Genomic DNA, 21,114 nt, shown 5'->3' with positions numbered 1-21,114 from the left:
CTTCCCTTCCTCTTTCTCTCTCTTGGCTCCATCCTTCTCCTTCTTTCTCCTTCTTTTCCTCTCCATTTCTCCTTCTCCAATTATCCCTTCTTCTCTTCTCCTTGATTTCTCAATCTCCATCATCTCTCCTTCTCTTCCTCTTCCTCTCTCTTGGCTTCATCCTTCTCCTTCTACCTTCCTTTCCATCTCTCCATCACCTCTTTCTCCTTTCCTATGCAATATCTCCATATTCATCCTCCTCCTTCTCTTCCCCCGATCCTCCTCTCTTTTTCCTCCATCCTTCTCCTTCCACCTTCCTTTCCATTTCTCCATCACCCCTTCTTCTCTTCCTTATCCACCTCTCTGCCATCTTTTCATTGTCCTGCTCTTCCTCTTCTCTTTTCTCCATCCTTCTCTTTCTTCCACCTTTTCCTTCTTCTCTTCCTTTCTGTCTCTCCCTAACTCTAACCCTTCCCCTTCTTCTTCCAGCTTCCTTTCCATCCCTCCATCATCCCGTCTTCTCTTCCTTATCCATCTCTCCACCATCCTTTCATTGCCCTCTTCTCCTCTCCATCGTTCTTCTTCTACCTTCTCTTCTTCTCCGTCTCTCCATCCCTTCTTCCTTCTTCCCTTCCCTTCCATTTCTCCATCTCCATCACCCCTTCTTCATCATCCTCCCTCCTCTCCTTCTTTTCTCCATCCTTCTCCATCCACTTTCTGCCCCTTCTCTCCATTTCCATCATCCCTTCTTCTTCCTCCTCCTCTCTTTAATCGCTCTTTCTCTGTCTTTCTCCTCCATCCTTCTCAAATCCATCTGCAGACAGTCTCCTGAGGTTGTTTGTCTCATAGATACAGATATATATATATATATATATATATATATATATATATATATGACATTGTTCAAAGCAATGTATTTATGGAAGACAATCCATTGATCTATCTATCTATTTACAATTGAGGACAATCCATTGATCTATCTATTTACAATTGAAGACAGTAAATTGATATATCTATCTATGTATCTATCTATCTACAATTGAGGATAATCTATTCATCTATCTATATATCTATCTGTCTGTCTGTCTGTCTGTCTTTCTTTCTTTCTTTCTTTCTTTCTATCTACAATGAAGAGCAATCAATAGATCTATCTATCTATTTACAGTTGAGGACAATCAATAGATCTATCTATCTATCTCTCTATCTACAATGAAGGGCAATCCATTGATCTATCTATCTTAACTATTTACAATTGAGGACAATCAATAGATCTATCTATCTATTTACAATTGAGGGCAATCAGCTGATCTATCTATCTATCTACAATGAAGGGCAATCCATTGATCTATCTATCTATCTATCTATCTATCTATCTATCTATCTATCTATTTACAATTGAGAACAATCAATAGATCTATCTAGCTATCTAGCTATTTACAATGAAGGGCAATCAATTGATCTATCTATCTATCTATCTATTTACAAGTGAAGACAGTCAATTGATCTATCTATTTACAATTCAGGACAATCAATTGATCTATCTACCTACAATTCAGGACAATCAATTGATCTATCTATCTATCTATCTATCTATCTATCTATTTACCATTGAGGACAATCAATTGATCTATCTATCTATCTATCTATCTATCTATCTATCTATTTACCATTGAGGACAATCAATTGATCTATCTATCTATCTATCTATCTATCTATCTATCTATCATCTACAATTGAGGACAATCAATTGATCTAGCTATCTATTTACAATTGAGGACAATCATTGATCTATCTGTCTATTTACAATTGAAGACAAACAATTGATCTATCTATCTATCTATCAATTCAGGACAATCAATGGATCTATCTATCTATTTACAATTGAGGACAATCATTGATCTATCTATCTATTTACAATTGAAGACAGTCAGTTGATCTATCTATCTACAATGGAAAACAATCAATTGATCTATCTATCTATTTACAATTGAGGACAATCAATTGATTATCTATCTATTTACAACTGAGGACAATCAATTAATCTGTCTATCTATCTATCTATCTATCTATCTATCTATTTTCAATTGAAGACAGTGAATTGATCTATCTACCTACCTATCTATCTATCTATCTATCTATCTATTTACAATTGAGGATGATGAATTGATTATCTATTTACAACTGAGGACAATCAATTTATCTACCTACCTACCTACCTACCTATCTACCATTGAAGATAATCAGTTGATCTATCTATCTATCTATCTATCTATCTATCTATCTATCTATCTGCCTATCTATCTATCTATCTATCTATCTATCTATCTATCTATCCATCGACCTATTTATCTCAAAATGCCCAAGGACGTTTGGCATTTCAGCCGCTCGAAAGACAGGTCACAGCCCTTCCTTCCAAGGAAGAACAGGGGACGATGGGTTTTCCAAGATTTTTGTCTTCCCTCCTTTTTTATTTCCGAGTCCAGCTCTTCACTGTCTGCCTTTGCCAAAGCCTCCATCTGTCAAAGGGACATCACTCCATACGGTTGGAGCTGCGGAGGGACCAAAAATGACCTTGGGAGCTTGGCCTTGCCTTTGGTTTCCCAATTGCATTTTGCTGTCGGGGGTTTGGATGCGTGACCCTTGGATATTTTTGCAAAGACATCACATCCCGCAGGGAAAAAAATATATAGGTTGTTGTTTTTATGCTTCCGGTGTCCCCTAAAAATCCTCAAGATCATCTTGAACAAATGCATTCTGTGTTGTGTTGTGTTTTGCTTTGCGTGGAGGCAGAAGGAGACGGGGCTCTCAGCATTTCAAGTATCAGGTTATTTTGTGTTTTTCAAAGGAAATCCTCCTTTGGATGCAATAACAAAGCTCCATCTTTGCGCCAGATGCATTCTGGATGGCCGTCTCCTGAGGTTGCTTCCTTTCTATAGTTAGGCTTTCAAAAATAAACCCAAGGACGTTTGATGTTTCGGCAGCTGGAAATGCAGATTGCGTCTGTCCGAGGAGGAAGTGCTTCTCCATTATTATTATTATTATTATTATTATTATTATATCATTGGTATTATATTATTATTAATTATTATTATATTATGCCTTCTCCATTATTATTATTATTATTATTATTATTATATCATTGGTATTATATTATTATTAATTATTATTATACCATTGCTTCTCCATTATTATTATTATTATTATTATTATTATATCATTGGTATTATATTATTATTAATTATCATTATATTATTGCGTCTCCATTATTATTATTATTATTATTATTAGTAGTAGTATTATTATATCATTGGTATTATATTATTATTAATTATTATTATATTATGCCTTCTCCATTATTATTATTATTATTATTATTATTATTATTATTATTAGTATTATATCATTATTAGTATTAGTATTATATTATTATTATATCATTGGTATTATATTATTATTAATTATCATTATATTATGCCTTCTCCATTATTATTATTATTATTATTATTAGTATTATATCATTAGTATTATATTATTATTATTAATATATTATTATTAATAATATAATACTAATGATATAATTGTTGATCATAATAACAACAATATGATGATGAAGGTAATATAATAATATTATATATATTATTAATATATATTATATATATAATATTATTATATCACCATCATCACCATATTGTTGTTATTATTATTATTATCACCAGTATTATATTATTATTTTAAATATATTATTATTATTTGATAATCAGTATTTATATATATACATATATATGTATATATGTAATAAACACCATATTATTATTGTTATTATTATCATCAGTATTTTATTATTATTATTAATAATAATATATTATTATTACTATTATTTGATAATCAGTATTTATGTGTGTGTATATATATATATATAACCATCACCATATCATTACTGCTATTATCATCAGTATTATTATTATTATTATTATTATTAATATATTATTTTATTAGGTCATCAGTATTATATTATTATTAATAATATATTAATAATATATATCATATTATTATATCACCATCATCACCATATTGTTATTATCACCAGTATTATATTATTATTATTATTAATATATTATTTGTTTTATGTGATCATCAGTATTATATTCATATTATATTCTTGTTATTATTATTTTATCATTGGTATTATATTATTAAAAACAATATTTTAGTAATATACATATATAATATTATATTACCATCATCATATTATCATCAATATTATATTATTATTATTATTATTAATAATAATATATTAATCATATATATATTATATCAGCATCACCATATTATTATCACCAGTATCATATTATTATTATTAATATATTATTCTTATTTTATCATCAGTATTATATTATTATTAATAATATATTAATAATATATATATTATAACAGCATCACCATATTATTATTATTATTATCACCAGTATCATATTATTATTATTATTAATATATTATTCTTATTTTATCATCAGTATTTTATTTGGCATAATTTTATTTGGCGTACGTTCAGGAAGGGGCCGCGAATGCACTTTGCCGATACTCCTAGTAGTTTTAGTGCACTTTGTGCATGCTCAGAGAGCAGATTGCAAGTGCACTCGATTTGCAATCAGAAGGGTGATGATAATAATAATAATGCAATTAGCACATGCTCAGGCTGCAAATACACTTTGCTTATGCTTGGAGAAGGGCCTGTTTACATGCATTTGGCATATGCTCAGAGAAAAGGTTGTTCAAATATAGTTTGCACATGCTCAGGATTGGTGTGGTCAATGCACTTTGCACATGCTCAGAGAAGGAAAGATGTCCAAGGGTCCAAGAAACACCTCTGTTTTAATATTAACTTGCTTATTAGTGTGCAATGGTGGGAGATGTAGTTTTCCCCTTTTGCAAACCTGCAGCTTTCCCTGGGTTTGCATCCTTTTGCAAACCCAGGCAAACCTGGGCGGGGCTATGCAAATTAAGGGGCGGAGTTATGCAGATAGTCCCAGGTTCAGGGAAACCTGGGCGGGGCTATGCAGATTAAGGGGCGGAGTTATGCAGATAGTCAAAGGTTGGGCTCCCAGGAAGAAGGCATCTAGGAATCAGGAACACAATGAGCCAGGTTGTACACAATGCATAAGGTTGTGGGTGAACTACAACTCCCATCATGCCAGGTTTCTCCCTGTAACTATCAGTACTTAAAGTCTGAACTACAACTCCCATCATGCCAGGTTCACCCCCTGTAACTATATCAGTACTTAAAGTTTGAAATATGTTGGGCATGGTTGCTCTAGATGCATCATTGGTGGAGTTCAATGTGCTCTCTGACTGTAGGGTGAACTGTAGGGTGAACTATAACTCCCCTCAAACCCCTCTGGTAGGTTGAGTTAGTCATGGGGGTTCTGTGTGCCAAGTTTGGTCACGATCCATTATCGGTGGAGATCACCGTTTCTCTGGTTGTGGGTGAACTACAACTCCCAGAAAGGAAAATCAGTCCCCCCGTCCCCCCCAAACCCCTCCAGTAATCAAATTCCGGCATATCAGGAATACGGACCAAATTTGGTCCAGATCCATCGGTGTTTGGGTTCACCTACATCCAGAGTGCATTGTGAACTATAAATCCCAGTACCTACAATTTTAAAACGTCCAGGACAATTCCCCTCAAATCCCACCAGTATTCAAATATGGGCATATTGGGTATGCATGCCAAGTTTGGTCCAGATCCATCGGTGTTTGGGTTCACCTACATCCAGAGCGCATGGTGAACTATAAATCCTAGTACCTACAACTCCAAAACGTCCGGGACAATTCCCCTCAAATCCCACCAGTATTCAAATATGGGCATATTGGGTATGCATGCCAAGTTTGGTCCAGATCCATCGGTGTTTGGGTTCACCTACATCCAGAGCGCATTGTGAACTATAAATCCCAGTACCTACAACTCCAAAATGTCCAGGCCAATACTCTTCAAATCCCACTGGTATTCAAATATGGGCATACTGGGTATGCATGCCAAGTTTGGTCCAGATCCATTGTTGTTTGGGTTCACAATGCGCTCTGGATGTAGGTGAACTACAACTCCCACAAATCAAGGTGAATTTCTCCAAATTTCCCCAAAGACCTGCAGCATTTTTTTTGTGTCCACAGGGGTTCTGTGTGCCAAGTTTGAACCACTTCCATATTTAGTGGAGTTCAGAGTGCTCTTAGATTGCAGGTAAACTATAAATCCCAGTACCGACAACTCCAAAACCAACAGGCCAATTCCCCTCAAAACGCACCAGTATTCAAATATGAGCATATCGGGTCTGCATGCCAAGTTTGGTCCAGCTCCATTGTTGTTTGGGTTCACAATGCGCTCTGGATGTAGGTGAACTACAACTCCCCCAAATCAGGGTGAATTTACCCCCAAACACATCCAGTATTTTTTGCTGGTCATGGGGGCTCTGTGTGCCAAGTTTGAACCACTTCCATCTTTAGTGGAGTTCAGAGTGCTCTTAGATTGCAGGTAAACTATAAATCCCAGGACCTACAACTCCAAAATGCCCAGGCCAATTCTCTTCAAATCCCACCAGTATTCAAATATGGGCATATTGGGTGTGCATGCCAAGTTTGGTCCAGATCCATTGTTGTTTGGGTTCACAATGCGCTCTGGATGTAGGTGAACTACAACTCCCCCAAATCAAGGTGAATTTCTCCAAATTTCCCCAAAGACCTGCAGTATTTTTTTGGTGTTCACGGGGGCTCTGTGTGCCAAGTTTGAACCACTTCCATCTTTGGTGGAGTTCAGAGTGCTCTTAGATTGCAGGTGAACTATACATCCCAGAACCTAGAAATCATGGTGAATTCAGTCATTAATCAATTCCTCTGTTTACTATGTGCCTTAGAAAAGAATAGGAAAGGGTTAAGGGAGAGGCAGTGGGCGGGGTTATGCAAATTCCACACTAATTGAGAGATTAACAAACACTGGGATGTCTGTGGTGGAGGAAACACATACAATCTAGGATGGAATCGTCCCTGAAGGGAAGCCTTTACTTGGGTGGTGGGCAGTGTGGAGGACATTGGAATCATACTGTGTCCAATTCTGGACACTCACAATTGAAGGGAGATGTTGACAAGTTGGAGGGTGACTCAAATGATCAAGTATCTGGAGAACAAACCCTATGAGGAGCGGCTTAAAGAGCTGCTGGGCATGTTTAGCCTGAAGAAGAGATATGTGAGATATGTAAACATAAATATGTGATCATCTAAACATGAGGCAACAATGTGATGCGGCGGTGGCAAAAACAAAGCCAACGGGATTTGGGCCTCTATAGTGTTTAGATTCCCGAGAAGTCATGCTCCCCATGCTCTATTCCGCCTTGGTTAGACCACACCTGGAATCAGACTATGTCCAATTTTGGGCAACGCAATTGAAGAGAGACGTTGACTCTCAGCTGGAATGTGTCCAGAGAAAGAGGGAGACTAAAATGATTAGTAGTCTGGAGAACAAGCCCTATGAGGAGAGGCTTGAAGAGCTGAGCATGTTTAGCCTGCAGAAGAGAAGGCTGAGAAGAGACATGGTGACGGCCATGTATAAAGATGTGATCATCTAAACATGAGCCAACAATGTGATGCGGGGGCAGCAAAAACAAAGCTAACGGGATTTGGGCCTCTATAGTGTTTAGATTCCCGGGAAGTCATGCTCCCCATGCTCTATTCCGCCTTGGTTAGACCACACCTGGAATCAGACTGTGTCCAATTTTGGGCAACGCAATTGAAGAGAGACGTTGACTCTAAGCTGGAATGTGTCCAGGGAGACTAAAATGATCAATAGTCTGGAGAACAAACCCTATGAGGAGCGGCTTAAAGAACTGGGCATGTTTAGCCTGAAGAAGAGAAGGCTGAGAGGAGACATGGTGACGGCCATGTATAAAGATGTGATCATCTAAACATGAGCCAACAATGTGATGCAGTGGCAGCAAAAACAAAGCCAATGGGATTTGGGCCTCTATAGTGTTTAGATCCCCGGGAAGTCATGCTCCCCATGCTCTATTCTGTCTTGGTCAGACCACACCTGGAATGGCACAGTGTCCAATTCTGGACACTCACAATTGAAGGGAGATGTTGACAAGCTGGGGAGTGACTAAAATAATTAAGGGTCTGGAGAACAAACCCTATGAGGAGCGGCTGGAAGAGCTGCTGGCCATGTTTAGCCTGAAGAAGAGATATGTGAGATATGTGAACATAAATATGTGATCATCTAAACATGAGCAAACAATGTGATGGGGTTGGACTGGATGGCCCACCAGGTCTCTTCCATGTTTCCTCCACCACAGGCATGCCAGTGTTTCTGACTAGAATTCTATGATTCTGCATGCAGAGTTGCTCCCCAGGGTTCCAAAGCTTTGACTGATAAGATGGAGCTGGGAAATCGCTCGAAAGGAGGCTAAATTGGGTTGATCCATAGGCTATAAATAGGCCCATCCACCACTTATCTATTTTTGACGGATGGCCCTTTGCAGCGCAGTGTGCAAACGGAGAGAGATGGAGTCTGCCGGGGGTTTTTGGTCACATTTCTGCCGTAATTACTTTCTGCTTTTCCACTTTTTCCTTAACCTTGATCCGTATCAGTGGGAACTGCTCACACTGAAAATCAGGGCTTCCTTTCAATAATAATAATAATAATAATAATAATAATAATAATAATAATAATAATAATAATATCACAGAGTCCTAGATGCTTGGGAAGCGTTGAACTTGTGAATTTGTGATATGAAATCCGGCATATAGATCTCGTTTGCTGTGACATGCTGTGCTTTTGAGTCAGTAAAATAATAATAATAATAATAATAATAATAATAAGGATAATAAATTATAATCTCTCTCTCTCTATCATCTATCTGTAACTGTGTATCAATCACTGATCCATAATAATCTGTCTATAGCTATCTATCAATTCTCAATCAATAACTACAATCTATATCATATATCTCTTGCTCTCTATCTATCTGTCTGTCTGTCTCTAGTTATCTATCAGTCATCGATCCATTATCAGTCTTTAGCTATGATTGAGCCATTATCTGTTGATAGGTACCTGTCAATAATTGATCTATAGCTATCATCTCTACCTAGCTGTCTATATAGACAGATACCTATCAATCATCAGTCTATTATCTATCTATCTATCTATCTATCTATCTATCTATCTATCTATCTATCTATCTCCCTATACATCCATCCATCCATTTTCCTATCTGTCTGTCTGTCTGTCTGTCTATCTATCTCCCAATATATCAGTCCATCCATCTATCCATTTTCCTATCTATCTATCTATTGATCTATCGCTATCTATCCATCCATCCATCCATCCATCCATCCATCCATCCATCCTTCCATCCACACATCCATCCATTTTCCCCATCTATCTATCTATCTATCTATCTATCTATCTATCTATCTATCTATCTATCTATCTATCTATCTCCCTATACATCCATACATTCTTCCATCCATCCATCCATTTTCCTATCTATCTATCTATCTGTCTGTCTGTCTGTCTGTATGTCTGTCTGTCTGTCTATCTATCTTCCTATCCATCCATCTATATATCTTCTTATCTTTCTATCTGTCCGTCCATCCATCCATCCATCCATCCACCTACCTACCTACCTACCTACCTACCTACCTACCTACCTTCCTGTCTGTCTGTATGCTTTCCTATCTATCTGTCCATCTATCTATCTATCTATCTATCTATCTATCTATCTATCTATCTATCTTCCCATCCATCCAGCCATCCAGTTATCCATCCATCCATCCATCCATCCATCCATCCATCCATCTATCTATCTATCTATCTATCTTCCCATCCATCCAGCCATCCAGTTATCCATCCATCCATCCATCCATCCATCCATCCATCCATCCATCCATCTATCTATCTATCTATCTATCTATCTATCCGTCTTTCTTTCTTTCTATCTATCTTCCTATCCATCCATCCATCCATATATCTTCCTTTCTTTCTATCTGTCTGTCTGTCTGTCCGTCCATCTGTCCATCCAGTTATCCATTTATATATCTATCTGTCTGTCTGTCCGTCTGTCCATCCATCCATCCATCTACCTACCTTCCTGTCTGTCTGTCTGTATGCTTTCCTATCTATCTATCTATCTATCTATCTATCTATCTATCTATCTATCTATCTATCTATCTACCTACCTACCTACCTACCTACCTATCTATCTATTGGTGTCTCTAGCTATCTATCCGTCATCAATCCATCAAATTGGCAACTCCTTCAATTTGGAAAAAGTCAAAAACCACAAATGTGGAGGGACGACTGTATCTATATTATATTCCTTCCAAGTCTACGATGCCACTGATTGTAAGACACAGACAAATTTCAATACTGTCAACACACACACACACACACAAAAATCTAAGCTTTATTCATCTATCTTTGAAAGCACTTGGGATTCTAAGGCGCACCCCAATTTTAGGGATGTTTATATGGGGGGACAAGTGTGTTTCCGAAAGGAAGGCATCGGGTCCACGCGTTGAACTGCAAGGCACGGCTTGGATGGCACCCGGCCGTAGTTCATGAATAACAAGTCTATTAAAACTCTACGAGAGCATGTTTATGTCTCCCCAGCTGAACCGGGCGCCTTTTCATTGCCGCTAATGGCCCCCTGATTTGTTTCCTTGCCATTCGGTTCCTCTCGCCATCTGTCTGGCGCTTGGAGATTTTTTTAACACACGCCTCTATTGGCACCAGGAACGGATTCAAGGTGCTTGGAAGGAGACAGACTCGTTCGGCGCCTTGCTTGCTTTCGCCTCCGTTTGAGGCAAGCGTGAATGCTGCAAATGGCCAGCTTGATTAGTATTGAATAGCCTCGCAGCTTCAAAGCCTGGATGCTTCCACCCAGGGGAATCCTTTGTTGGGAGATTATCTATTTTAAGCTCCTCCATGCACCCATAACATCATGTCAATACACCTGGACTTCAGGCTTGAAGCCAGATTGTTTAATTTAAGCGCCTTTATGCACCCATGACATCATGCCGAACACACCTTGACTTCAGGCTTGAAGCCAGATGATTTAATTTAAGCTCCTCCATGCACCCATGACATCATGCCGAACACACTTGGACTTCGGGCTTGAAGCCAGATGATTTAATTTACACTTGATCTTAGCCAAAAGGCCGAGAAGCACTATGATTTAATTTAAGTTCCTCCATGCACCCATGACATCATGCCAAACACACCTAGACTTCAGGCTTGAAACCAGATTATTTAATTTAAGCACCTCCATGCACCCATGACATCAGGCCGAGTACACCTGGACTTCAGGCTTGAAGCCAGATTATTTAATTTAAGGTCCTCCGTGCACTCATGACATCATGCTGAACACACCTAGACTTCAGGCTTGAAGCCAGATGCTTTACTTTAAGCTCCTCCATGCACCCATGACATCATGCCGAACACACCTGGACTTCAAGGTCTTCTCAACGGATTCTGTGAGAATATCTAGTTTGTCTTTTTTTTGCTCCTGCTGTCTTAATGAGATGTGGTATTATGTATCAATTGAATTTATTTGCTGCTTTTCTCAAAGCGGGAGAACGCGGCATATACATTTCTCAAGATGTCCCCAAGCCAGCTGGTTCCCAGTTTCACCAAGTTTGTCTCTACTATGTTGGTCACATATACAAATTTTCCTCTACATCATATTTGGCTTTTAATGCTTGTGATGATGTCCTGGGTTTGTTTTGTGTCGTTCTGTGCAGGGCCATTTCTGCGCCATCCAAAGGAGCCGATCCGCTTCTCTGAGACTTTGGCTTGTTTACATGTTTCTTCCATATATGAATTGTCCTATACACCACATTTGGGCTTTAATGCGTGTGATGATGTCCTGGGTTTGTTTTGTGTCGTACTCTGCCATTTTTGCACCATCCGAAGGAGTTGGTCCACTTCTCGGAGACTTTGGCTTGTTTACATGTCTCTCCCATATACGAATTGTCCTATACGCCATGTTTGGGTTTTAATGTATGTGATGATGTCCTGGGTTTGTTTTGTGTCGTACTCTGCCATTTCCACACCATCCAAAGGAGAGAATCTACTTCTCGGAAACTTTGGCTTGTTTACATCTCTCTCCCATATACAAATTGTCCTATACGCCATGTTTGGGTTTTAATGCGTGTGATGATGTCCAGGGTTTGTTTTATGTCATTCTGTACAGGGCCATTTCTGCTTGTTTACATGTCTCTCCCATATACAAATTGTCGTATATGCCATGTTTAGGTTTTAATGCGTGTGATGATGTCCTGAGTTTGTTTTGTGTCGTTCTGTGCAGGGCCATTTCCGCTTGTTTACATCTCTCTCCCATATATGAATTTCCTATATGCCACGTTTGGGTTTTAATGCGTGTGATGATGTCCTGGGTTAGTTTTGTGTTGTACTCTGCCATTTCCACACCATCCAAAGGAGCCGATCTACTTCTTGGACACTTTGGCTTGTTTACATGTCTCCCCCATATACGAATTGTCCCATATGCCATGTTTGGGTTTTAATGCGTGTGATGATGTCCTGGGTTTGTTTTGTGTCGTTCTCTGCCATTTCCACACCATCCAAAGGAGCCGATCTACTTCTTGGACACTTTGGCTTGTTTACATGTCTCTCCCATATACAAATTGCCCTATATGCCACGTTTGGGTTTTAATGCGTGTGATGATGTCCTGGGTTTGTTTTTTGCTGTACTGGGTTTGTTTTGTGCTTCTTAGAAACTTTGGCTTGTTTACATGTCTCTCCCATATACAAATTGTCCTATACGCCACATTTGGGCTTTAATGCGTGTGATGATGTCCTGGGTTTGTTTTGTGTCATACTCTGCCATTTCCACACCATCCAAAGGAGCGAATCTACTTCTCGGAATGTGATGATGTCCTGGGTTTGTTTTGTGTCGTACTCTTCCATTTCCACACCATCCAAAGGAGCTAATCTACTTCTCGGAAACTTTGGCTTATTTACATGTCTCTCCCATATACGAATTGTCCTATACGCCACGTTTGGGTTTTAATGCGTGTGATGATGTCCTGGGGTTGTTTTGTGTCGTTCTCTGCAGGCCCATTTCTGCTCCATCCAAAGGAGCTGATCTACTTCTTAGAAACTTTGGCTTGTTTACATCTCTCTCCCATATACAAATTGTCCAATACGCCACGTTTGGGTTTCAATGTGTGTGATGATGTCCTGGGTTTGTTTTGTGTCGTACTCTGCCTTTTCGACACCATCCAAAGGAGCCGATCTACTTCTTGGACACTTTGGCTTGTTTACATGTCTCCCCCATATACGAATTGTCCCATATGCCATGTTTGGGTTTTAATGTGTGGGATGATGTCCTGGGTTTGTTTTCTATCATACTCTGCAGGCCCATTTCCGTGCCATCCAAAGAAGCCAATCCACTTCTCAGAGACTTTGGCTTGTTTACATGTCTCCCCCATATACGAATCGTCCTATATGCCACGTTTGGGTTTTAATGCGTGTGATGATGTCCTGGGTTTGTTTTCTATCATACTCTGCAGGCCCATTTCCATGCCATCCAAAGAAGCCAATCCACTTCTCAGAGACTTTGGCTTGTTTACATCTCTCTCCTATATACGAATTGTCCTATACGCCACGTTTGGGTTTTAATGTGTGTGATGATGTCCTGGGTTTGTTTTGTGTCGTTCTCTGCAGGGCCATTTCTGTGCCGATCCACTTCTCGGAGACTTTGGCTTCCCCGACGGAGACTGGAAACGGATGGGGGTTGTGGTTCGGGGCCCTCAAAGAAGAGATCCTTCGCTATCCCTAAGCCCCTGTTAGCTTAGAAGTGGGGTGGCTGGGAGACCCTCCAAAGCAAGCGAGAAGCTCCCCGGCGGAGAAGGCTTCCTTCCACATCCAGACGTCGCTCAACAGTGCGCCATGGACGAAGGCTTCAAAGACCGGACCGCCTTTATCCGCGGGGCGAAGGACATCGCCAAAGAGGTGAAGAAGCACGCCACCAAAAAAGTGGGCAAAGGCGTGGACCGGATGCAGGACGAGTACACCAAGCGGTCCTACACTCGCTTTGAGGAGGACGACGATGATGACGACTACCAGCCCCAGGACGGATACTACCGCGGAGAGCCCTCGGTCGACGACGAAGGCGCCTCCAGCGATGCCACCGAAGGCCACGACGAGGACGACGAGATCTACGAGGGCGAGTACCAAGGCATTCCCCGCAACGACTCCCTGAAAGCCGGGGAGCCCTTGACGGCCAACCAAGAGGCGGTGAGCGAATTCAGAGACTTTGCAGACCTGGAAGGGGAGAAGAAGAAGGAGAAGGAGGAGCTGGCCCAGCAGTACGAGCTCATCCTGCAGGAGTGCGGCCACGGGCGCTTCCAATGGACGCTCTACTTCGTGCTGGGGCTGGCCCTCATGGCCGACGGGGTGGAGATCTTCGTGGTGGGCTTCGTCCTGCCCAGCGCCGAGAAGGACATGTGCCTGTCCGACTCCAACAAAGGCATGCTGGGTAAGTGCCCGGGGAAGGTGGGGAGGTTTGTGCCACAGCTCACCTTTCCGCCAATGCACCACCGAAGCATTTACGAACGAAGCAACACCTGTCACAGTGTCATGCTCTATTTAATTTGTGCTGCAAATTATTTATGCAATCCCTACAGCAATGTTTCTAAACCTGGGGGTCGGGACCCCTGGGGGGTGTCACAAGGGGTCACCAAAGACCATCAGATACATATATTTCTGGTGGTCTTAGGAACCCCTTTGGCAGAGAAGGCTGAAGATCTCTCCTGTTTATGAGACTCCAAGCAAAGAGGGGAGAGCAGGCGTGCTTGAAGCATGGCAGCATGATGCGCATGTGCAGGTGAGGGGGAGCATGTGAGGCTGAAGGGTATCGATGGCTCGAGCCTCCCTTCAGCTTCGCATGCTCTCTCTCGCTTGCACATACACACCATGCTGCCATACACCAAGCACACCTGCTCTCCATGCCTCCACATGGCGCGCATGTGCACATGAGGGAGAGCATGTGAGGTTTAAGGGAGTCGATAGCTAGAGCCTCCTTTCAGCTTCGCATGCTCTCCCTCGCCTGCGCATGCACACCATGCTGCCATGCGCCAAGCACGCATGCTCTCCCCTCCTTGCCTGCACATGGTGCGCATGTGCAGTCGAGGGAGAGCATGTAATGTTGAAGGGACTCAATGGCTTGAGCCTCCCTTCAGCCTTCAATGCTCTCCCTCGCTTGCACATACGCACCATGCTGCCATGGATCAAGCACTCCTGCTCTCCCCTCCACACCTGCACATGGTGCGCATGTGCAGGTGAGCAAGAGCATGTGAAGTTGAAGGGATTCGATGGCTCAAGCCTCCCTTCAGCTTTGCATGCTCTCGCTCGCACATGTGCACCATGCGGCCATGCGCCAAGCACGCCTGCTCTCCCCTCCTCGTCTGCACATGGTGTGCATGTGCAGGCGAGGAAGAGCATGTGAGGTTGAAGGGACTCGATGGCTCGAGCCTCTCTTCAGCTTCGCATGCTCTCCCTCGCTTGCACATACACACCATGCTGCCATACACCAAGTACGCCTGCTCTCCTTCCTCATCTGCACATGGTGCGCATGTGCAGGCGAGGGAGAGCATGTGAGGTTGAAGGGAGGCTCATGCCATCGAGACCCTTCAAGGCAAGGGGGTTCTGTGTGGGAAGTTTGGTTCAATTCCATTGTTGGCGGGGTTCAGAATGCTTTTGGATTGTAGGTGAACTATAAATCCCAGCAACTAGAACTCCTGAATGTCAAGTTCTATTTTCCCCAAACTCCACCAGTATTCACATCTGGGCATATTGAGTATTTGTGCCAAGTTTGGTCCAGATCCATCATTGTTTGAGTCCACAGTGCTCTCTGGATGTAGGTGAACTACAACTCCCAAACTCAAGGTCAATGCCCACCAAACCCTTCCAGTATTTGATGTTGGTCATGGGAATTCTGTGTGCCAGGTTAGGTTCCATTCCCCACAGGTGGAGTTCAGAATTCTCTTTGATTGCAGGTGAACTATAAATCCCAGCAACTACAACTCCCAAATATCAAGGTCTATTTCCCCCAAATTCCACCAGTGTTCACATTTGGGCATTTTGAGTATCTGTCCCAAGGTCCATCATTGTTTGAGTCCACAGGGCTCTCTGGATGGAGGTGAACTACAACTCCCAAACTCAAGGTAATGCCCACCAAACCCTTCCAGTATTTGATGTTGGTCATGGGAGTTCTGTGTGCCAAGTTTGGTTTGATTCCATCGTAGGTGGAGTTCAGAATGCTCTTTGGTTATAGGCGAACTATAAATCCCAGCAGCTACAACTCCCAAATGTCAAGGTCTATTTGTTTTCTGTCCATCGTGGGAGTTCTGTGTGCCAGGTTTGGTTCAATCACCTGGAACTCAACAAAAAAGCTCCTGTTTTGTAGCATCTGGTTTCCCCTGCAATGAGCAGTAAAAGCACCTAAAGCTTCAGAGAGCTTCTGTTCGACCATTTCAAAGCTCCTTGCTTGGGTGGTGATGGCATGATCGTCAGCGTAGATGAAACTCTCTGTCCCTTCTGGCAGTGGCTGGTCATTTGTGTCAATGTTGAACATGGATGGAGCAAGCACGCTCTTCTGAGGCAGGCCGTTCTTCTGTTTTCACCATCTGCTTCTCTGACCCTGGAACTCAACAAAAAAGCTCCTGTTTTGTAGCATCTGCAATGAGCAGTAAGACCACCTCAAGCTTCTGTTCGACTATTTCAAAGCTCCCTACTTGGGTGGTGATGGCACGATCGTCAGCGTAGATGAAACTCTCTGTCCCTTCTGGCAGTGGCTGGTCATTTGTGTAGATGTTGAACATGGATGGAGCAAGCACGCTCTTCTGAGGCAGGCCGTTCTTCTGTTTTCACCATCTGCTTCTCTGGCCCTGGAACTCAACAAAAAAGCTCCTGTTTTGTAGCATCTGCAATGAGCAGTAAGACCACCTCAAGCTTCTGTTCGACTATTTCAAAGCTCCCTGCTTGGGTGGTGATGGCACGATCGTCAGCATAGATGAAACTCTCTCTCTGCTTCTCTGACCCTGGAACTCAGCAAAAAAGCTCCTGTTTTGTAGCACCTGCAATGAGCAGTAAGACCACCTCAAGCTTCCGTTCGACCATTTCAAAGCTCCCTGCTTGGGCGGTGATGACACGATCGTCAGCATAGATTAAATTTTTGGTCTCTTCTGGTTGCGCGTTCTCCCCTTTGACCTTATTATTCTATCTTTTCTTCTATGGGTCAGACTTTCCATCTTTCGATGTGCTCGGGGGTATTTTTAGAAGGGTTTCGGGGCCGAACAAAAGCCCCAGCTGCGCATGAAGAGAAGTGCTTCGATTTCCCCGACTTGTGGGTCTGTGTGCGGACGTGTGTCTCGTTTTCCCCGTCCTTATATATAGTCCTGATTCTCGCTCTCGGCAAAAGCGTGGCGGCTGCTGCTTCTTCTGCCCACGACAGGTGGTGACTCATCCCTCTCTCGTCCTCTCTCTTTTTCGGAACAACGGCAACGAGACGTGTCAGGCATCACTGTGGGCCTTGGCTTATCTCGCCACTCCACATCGGCACCCCGACCCGCTGTGGCAAAAGCGCTTAAGCGGAATTAAAATCCTCCCCGTCAAAGGGAAACGGAAGGAGGAGGGGGTCTTTGCCTTTTCTCTCTCTCTAGGTTCGGGGAATGAGGAGGAACATGCGGGGGTGTCGCGGGCGTGCGGATGGGGTCTTCCGAGGTGACACACTGCGCACTGCGGCAAAAGGCGGCTTTCGCTCCGGCACAGCGGGACCCCCACGTTTGGGGAATCTCCCCTTTCTTTGGCACAGAATACGCCTTTCTGGTTGGGATTGCACATAGGATTTGAATTGGAAGAAGCGTCAAGAGGCCATCCAGTCTGACCCAAGTCGTCCAGGAGAAGCACAATCAAAGCACTCCTGACAGATGGCCATCCAGCCTCTGTTTAAAGGCCTTCACCAAACACTCAGACAGCTTACAGTTGGAAGAGACCCCCAAAACTCCACAAATCCCATTTTGCTAGGCAGGAGAACACAATCAAAGCCCTCCCGACAATCTGTATTCTACTACAGTTGGAAGAGACCCCCCCCCCAAAACTCATCCTATCCCATTTTGCCAGGCAGGAGGACACAATCAAAACCCTCCCGACAGATGGCCATCCAGCATCTGTTTACAGACCATCACCAAATGCCCAAATAGTCTATATTCCACTACAGTTGTAAGTGACTCCCAAAACTCATCAAATCCCATATTGCCAGGCGGGAGGACACAATCAAAACCCACCCGACAGATGGCTGTCCAGCCTCTTTTTAAAGGCTTTCACTGAACACTCAGACAGCTTACAGTTGGAAGAGACCCCCAAAACTCCTCAAATCCCATTTTGCTAGGCAGAAAGACACAATCAAAACCCTCCCGACAGATGGCCATTCAGCATCTGTTTACAGACCACCACCAAATGCCCAAATAGTCTATATTCCACTACAGTTGTAAGTGACTCCCAAAACTCATCAAATCCCATATTGCCAGGCGGGAGGACACAATCAAAACCCACCCGACAGATGGCTGTCCAGCCTCTTTTTAAAGGCTTTCACTGAACACTCAGACAGCTTACAGTTGGAAGAGACCCCCAAAACTCCTCAAATCCCATTTTGCTAGGCAGAAAGACACAATCAAAACCCTCCCGACAGATGGCCATTCAGCATCTGTTTACAGACCACCACCAAATGCCCAAATAGTCTATATTCCACTACAGTTGTAAGTGACTCCCAAAACTCATCAAATCCCATATTGCCAGGCAGGAGGACACAATCGAAACCCTCCCGACAGATGGCCGTCCAGCTTCTGTTTAAAGACCCCCAACAAACTCCCAGACAATCTGTATTCTACTACGGTTGGAAGAAACTCCCAAAACTCATTGTATCCCATTTTGCTCAATTTTAACTCTATTATTATTATTATTATTATTATTATTATTATTATTATTTGGCAGGAAGACACAATCCAAACCCTCCCAACAGATGGCCATCCAGCCTCTGTTTAAAGGCCTTCACCAAACACCCAGACAGCTTCCAGTTGGAAGAGACCCCCAAAACTCCTCAAATCCCATTTTGCTAGGCAGAAAGACACAATCAAAACCCTCCCGACAGATGGCCATTCAGCCTCTGTTTAAAGACCCCCACCAAACTTCCAGACAATCTGTATTCTACAACAGTTGGAAGAGACCCCCCAAAACTCATCCTATCCCATTTTGCCAGGCAGGAGGACACAATCGAAACCCTCCTGAAAGATGACCTTGCAGCCTCTATTTAATCGCCTCCACCAAACTCCTAAACAGCATATAGAGGCTACATTGAGAGGGAGCCCCAAAACTCATTGAATCCCATTTTGCTAGGCATGTAGACACAATCAAAACCCTCTCGACAGATGGCTATCCAGCCTCTATTTAATAGCCTCCACCAAACTCCCAGACACCCCTATATTCCACTACCTTTGGAAGCCCAAAACTCATTGAATCCCATTTTGTAAGGGAGGAAAGCACAACCAAAACTCTCTCAACAGACAGCTATCCAGCCTCTGTTTAAAGACCACCACCAAATGCGCATACAGTCTATATTTCTCTACAGTTGGAAGTGACTAACTGGACTAGATGACCCAATTAGTCTATTATTATTATTATTATTATTATTATTATTATTATTTTGCTGACACAAAAGCACAGTATGTCACAGCAAACGAGATTTATATGCTGGATTTCGTATCACAAAATCACAAGTCAAACACTTCCCAAGCATCTAGGAATATGATATGTATTATTATTATTATTATTATTATTATTATTATTATTATCTTTTCTTCCAACTCCTCCTCCTCTTCTTCTTTTCATCATCATCAATAATGAGGCTGGATGGCCATCTGCCGGGGGTGCTTTGATGGTACTCTTCCTGCACAAATGCAGAAGGGGTTGGACTAGATGTCCCATGTGGTCTATTATTATTATTATTATTATTATTATTATTATTATTATTATTATTATTATTGTGTTTGAGGCTGGATGGCCGTCTGCCGGGGGTGCTTTGATAATGCTCTTCCTGCATGAATGCAGAAGGGGTTGGGCTAGATGGCCCATGTGGTGTATTATTATCGTTGTTGTTGTTGTTGAGGCTGGGTGGCCACCTGCCAGGGGTGCTTTGATGGTGCTCCTCCTGCATGAATGCAGAAGGAGTTGGATTAGATGGGCCATGCAGTCTATTATTATTGTTATTGTTTTTGAGGCTGGATGGCCATCTGCCAGGGGTGCTTTGATGGTGCTCTTCCTGCACAAATGCAGAAGGGGTTGGACTTGATGGCCCATGTGGTTTATTATTATTATTATTATTATTATTATTATTATTATTGTGTTTGAGGCTGGATGGCCGTCTGCCGGGGGTGCTTTGATGGTGCTCTTCCTGCATGAATGCCGAAGGGGTTGGACTAGATGGCCCATGTGGTGTATTATTATTATTGTTATTATTATTATTATTATTATTATTATTATTATTGTTGTTGTTGTTGCTGTTGTTGTTTTTGAGGCTGGATGGCCATCTGCCGGGGGTGCTTTGATGGTGCTCTTCCTGCACGAATGCAGAAAGGTTTGGACTTGATGGCCCATGTGGTCTATTATCATTATTATTATTACTATTATTATTATTATTATTATTATTATTATTATTATTATTATTATTGGTGTTCTTCCTGTATGGCAGGGTGTTGGACTAGATGGCCCATGTGGTCTATTATTATTATTATTATTATTATTATTATTATTATTATTATTATTGACTCTTCTTCCAACTCTTCTCCATCATCAATAATAATGAGTGCATTATTATTATTATTATTATTATTATTATTATTATTATTATTGAGGCTGGATGGCCATCTGTTGGAAGTGCTTCAGTGGTGCTCTTCCTGTATGGCACGAAGATGCCCCATGTAGTATATTATTATTATTATTATTATTATTATTAATAATAATAATAATAATAATAATAATAATAATATTTACTCTTATTCCAACTCTTCTCCTTC

The 21,114-nt window shown here is 41.9% G+C and overlaps 1 protein-coding gene across 2 annotated transcripts in view; it reads left to right on the top strand.

The window, feature by feature from the left end:
- SV2A (synaptic vesicle glycoprotein 2A) overlaps positions 1–21,114 on the top strand; it is a 69,760-nt gene that overhangs the window by 6,175 nt on the left and 42,471 nt on the right. For both annotated transcript variants that reach the window (XR_010910380.1, XM_060758039.2), the window contains exon 2: positions 13,709–14,522. Coding sequence is in view for 1 of the 2 variants with exons in the window: in XM_060758039.2 (XP_060614022.2) it covers positions 13,934–14,522 (589 nt within the window). In the remaining variant the exon portion in view is untranslated. The remainder of the gene's footprint in view (positions 1–13,708; positions 14,523–21,114) is intronic.

Source organism: Anolis sagrei, chromosome 12, assembly GCF_037176765.1.
Source record: "Anolis sagrei isolate rAnoSag1 chromosome 12, rAnoSag1.mat, whole genome shotgun sequence".
Lineage (NCBI taxonomy): Eukaryota > Metazoa > Chordata > Lepidosauria > Squamata > Dactyloidae > Anolis > Anolis sagrei.
This window is presented reverse-complemented; position numbering and strand designations above follow the sequence as displayed.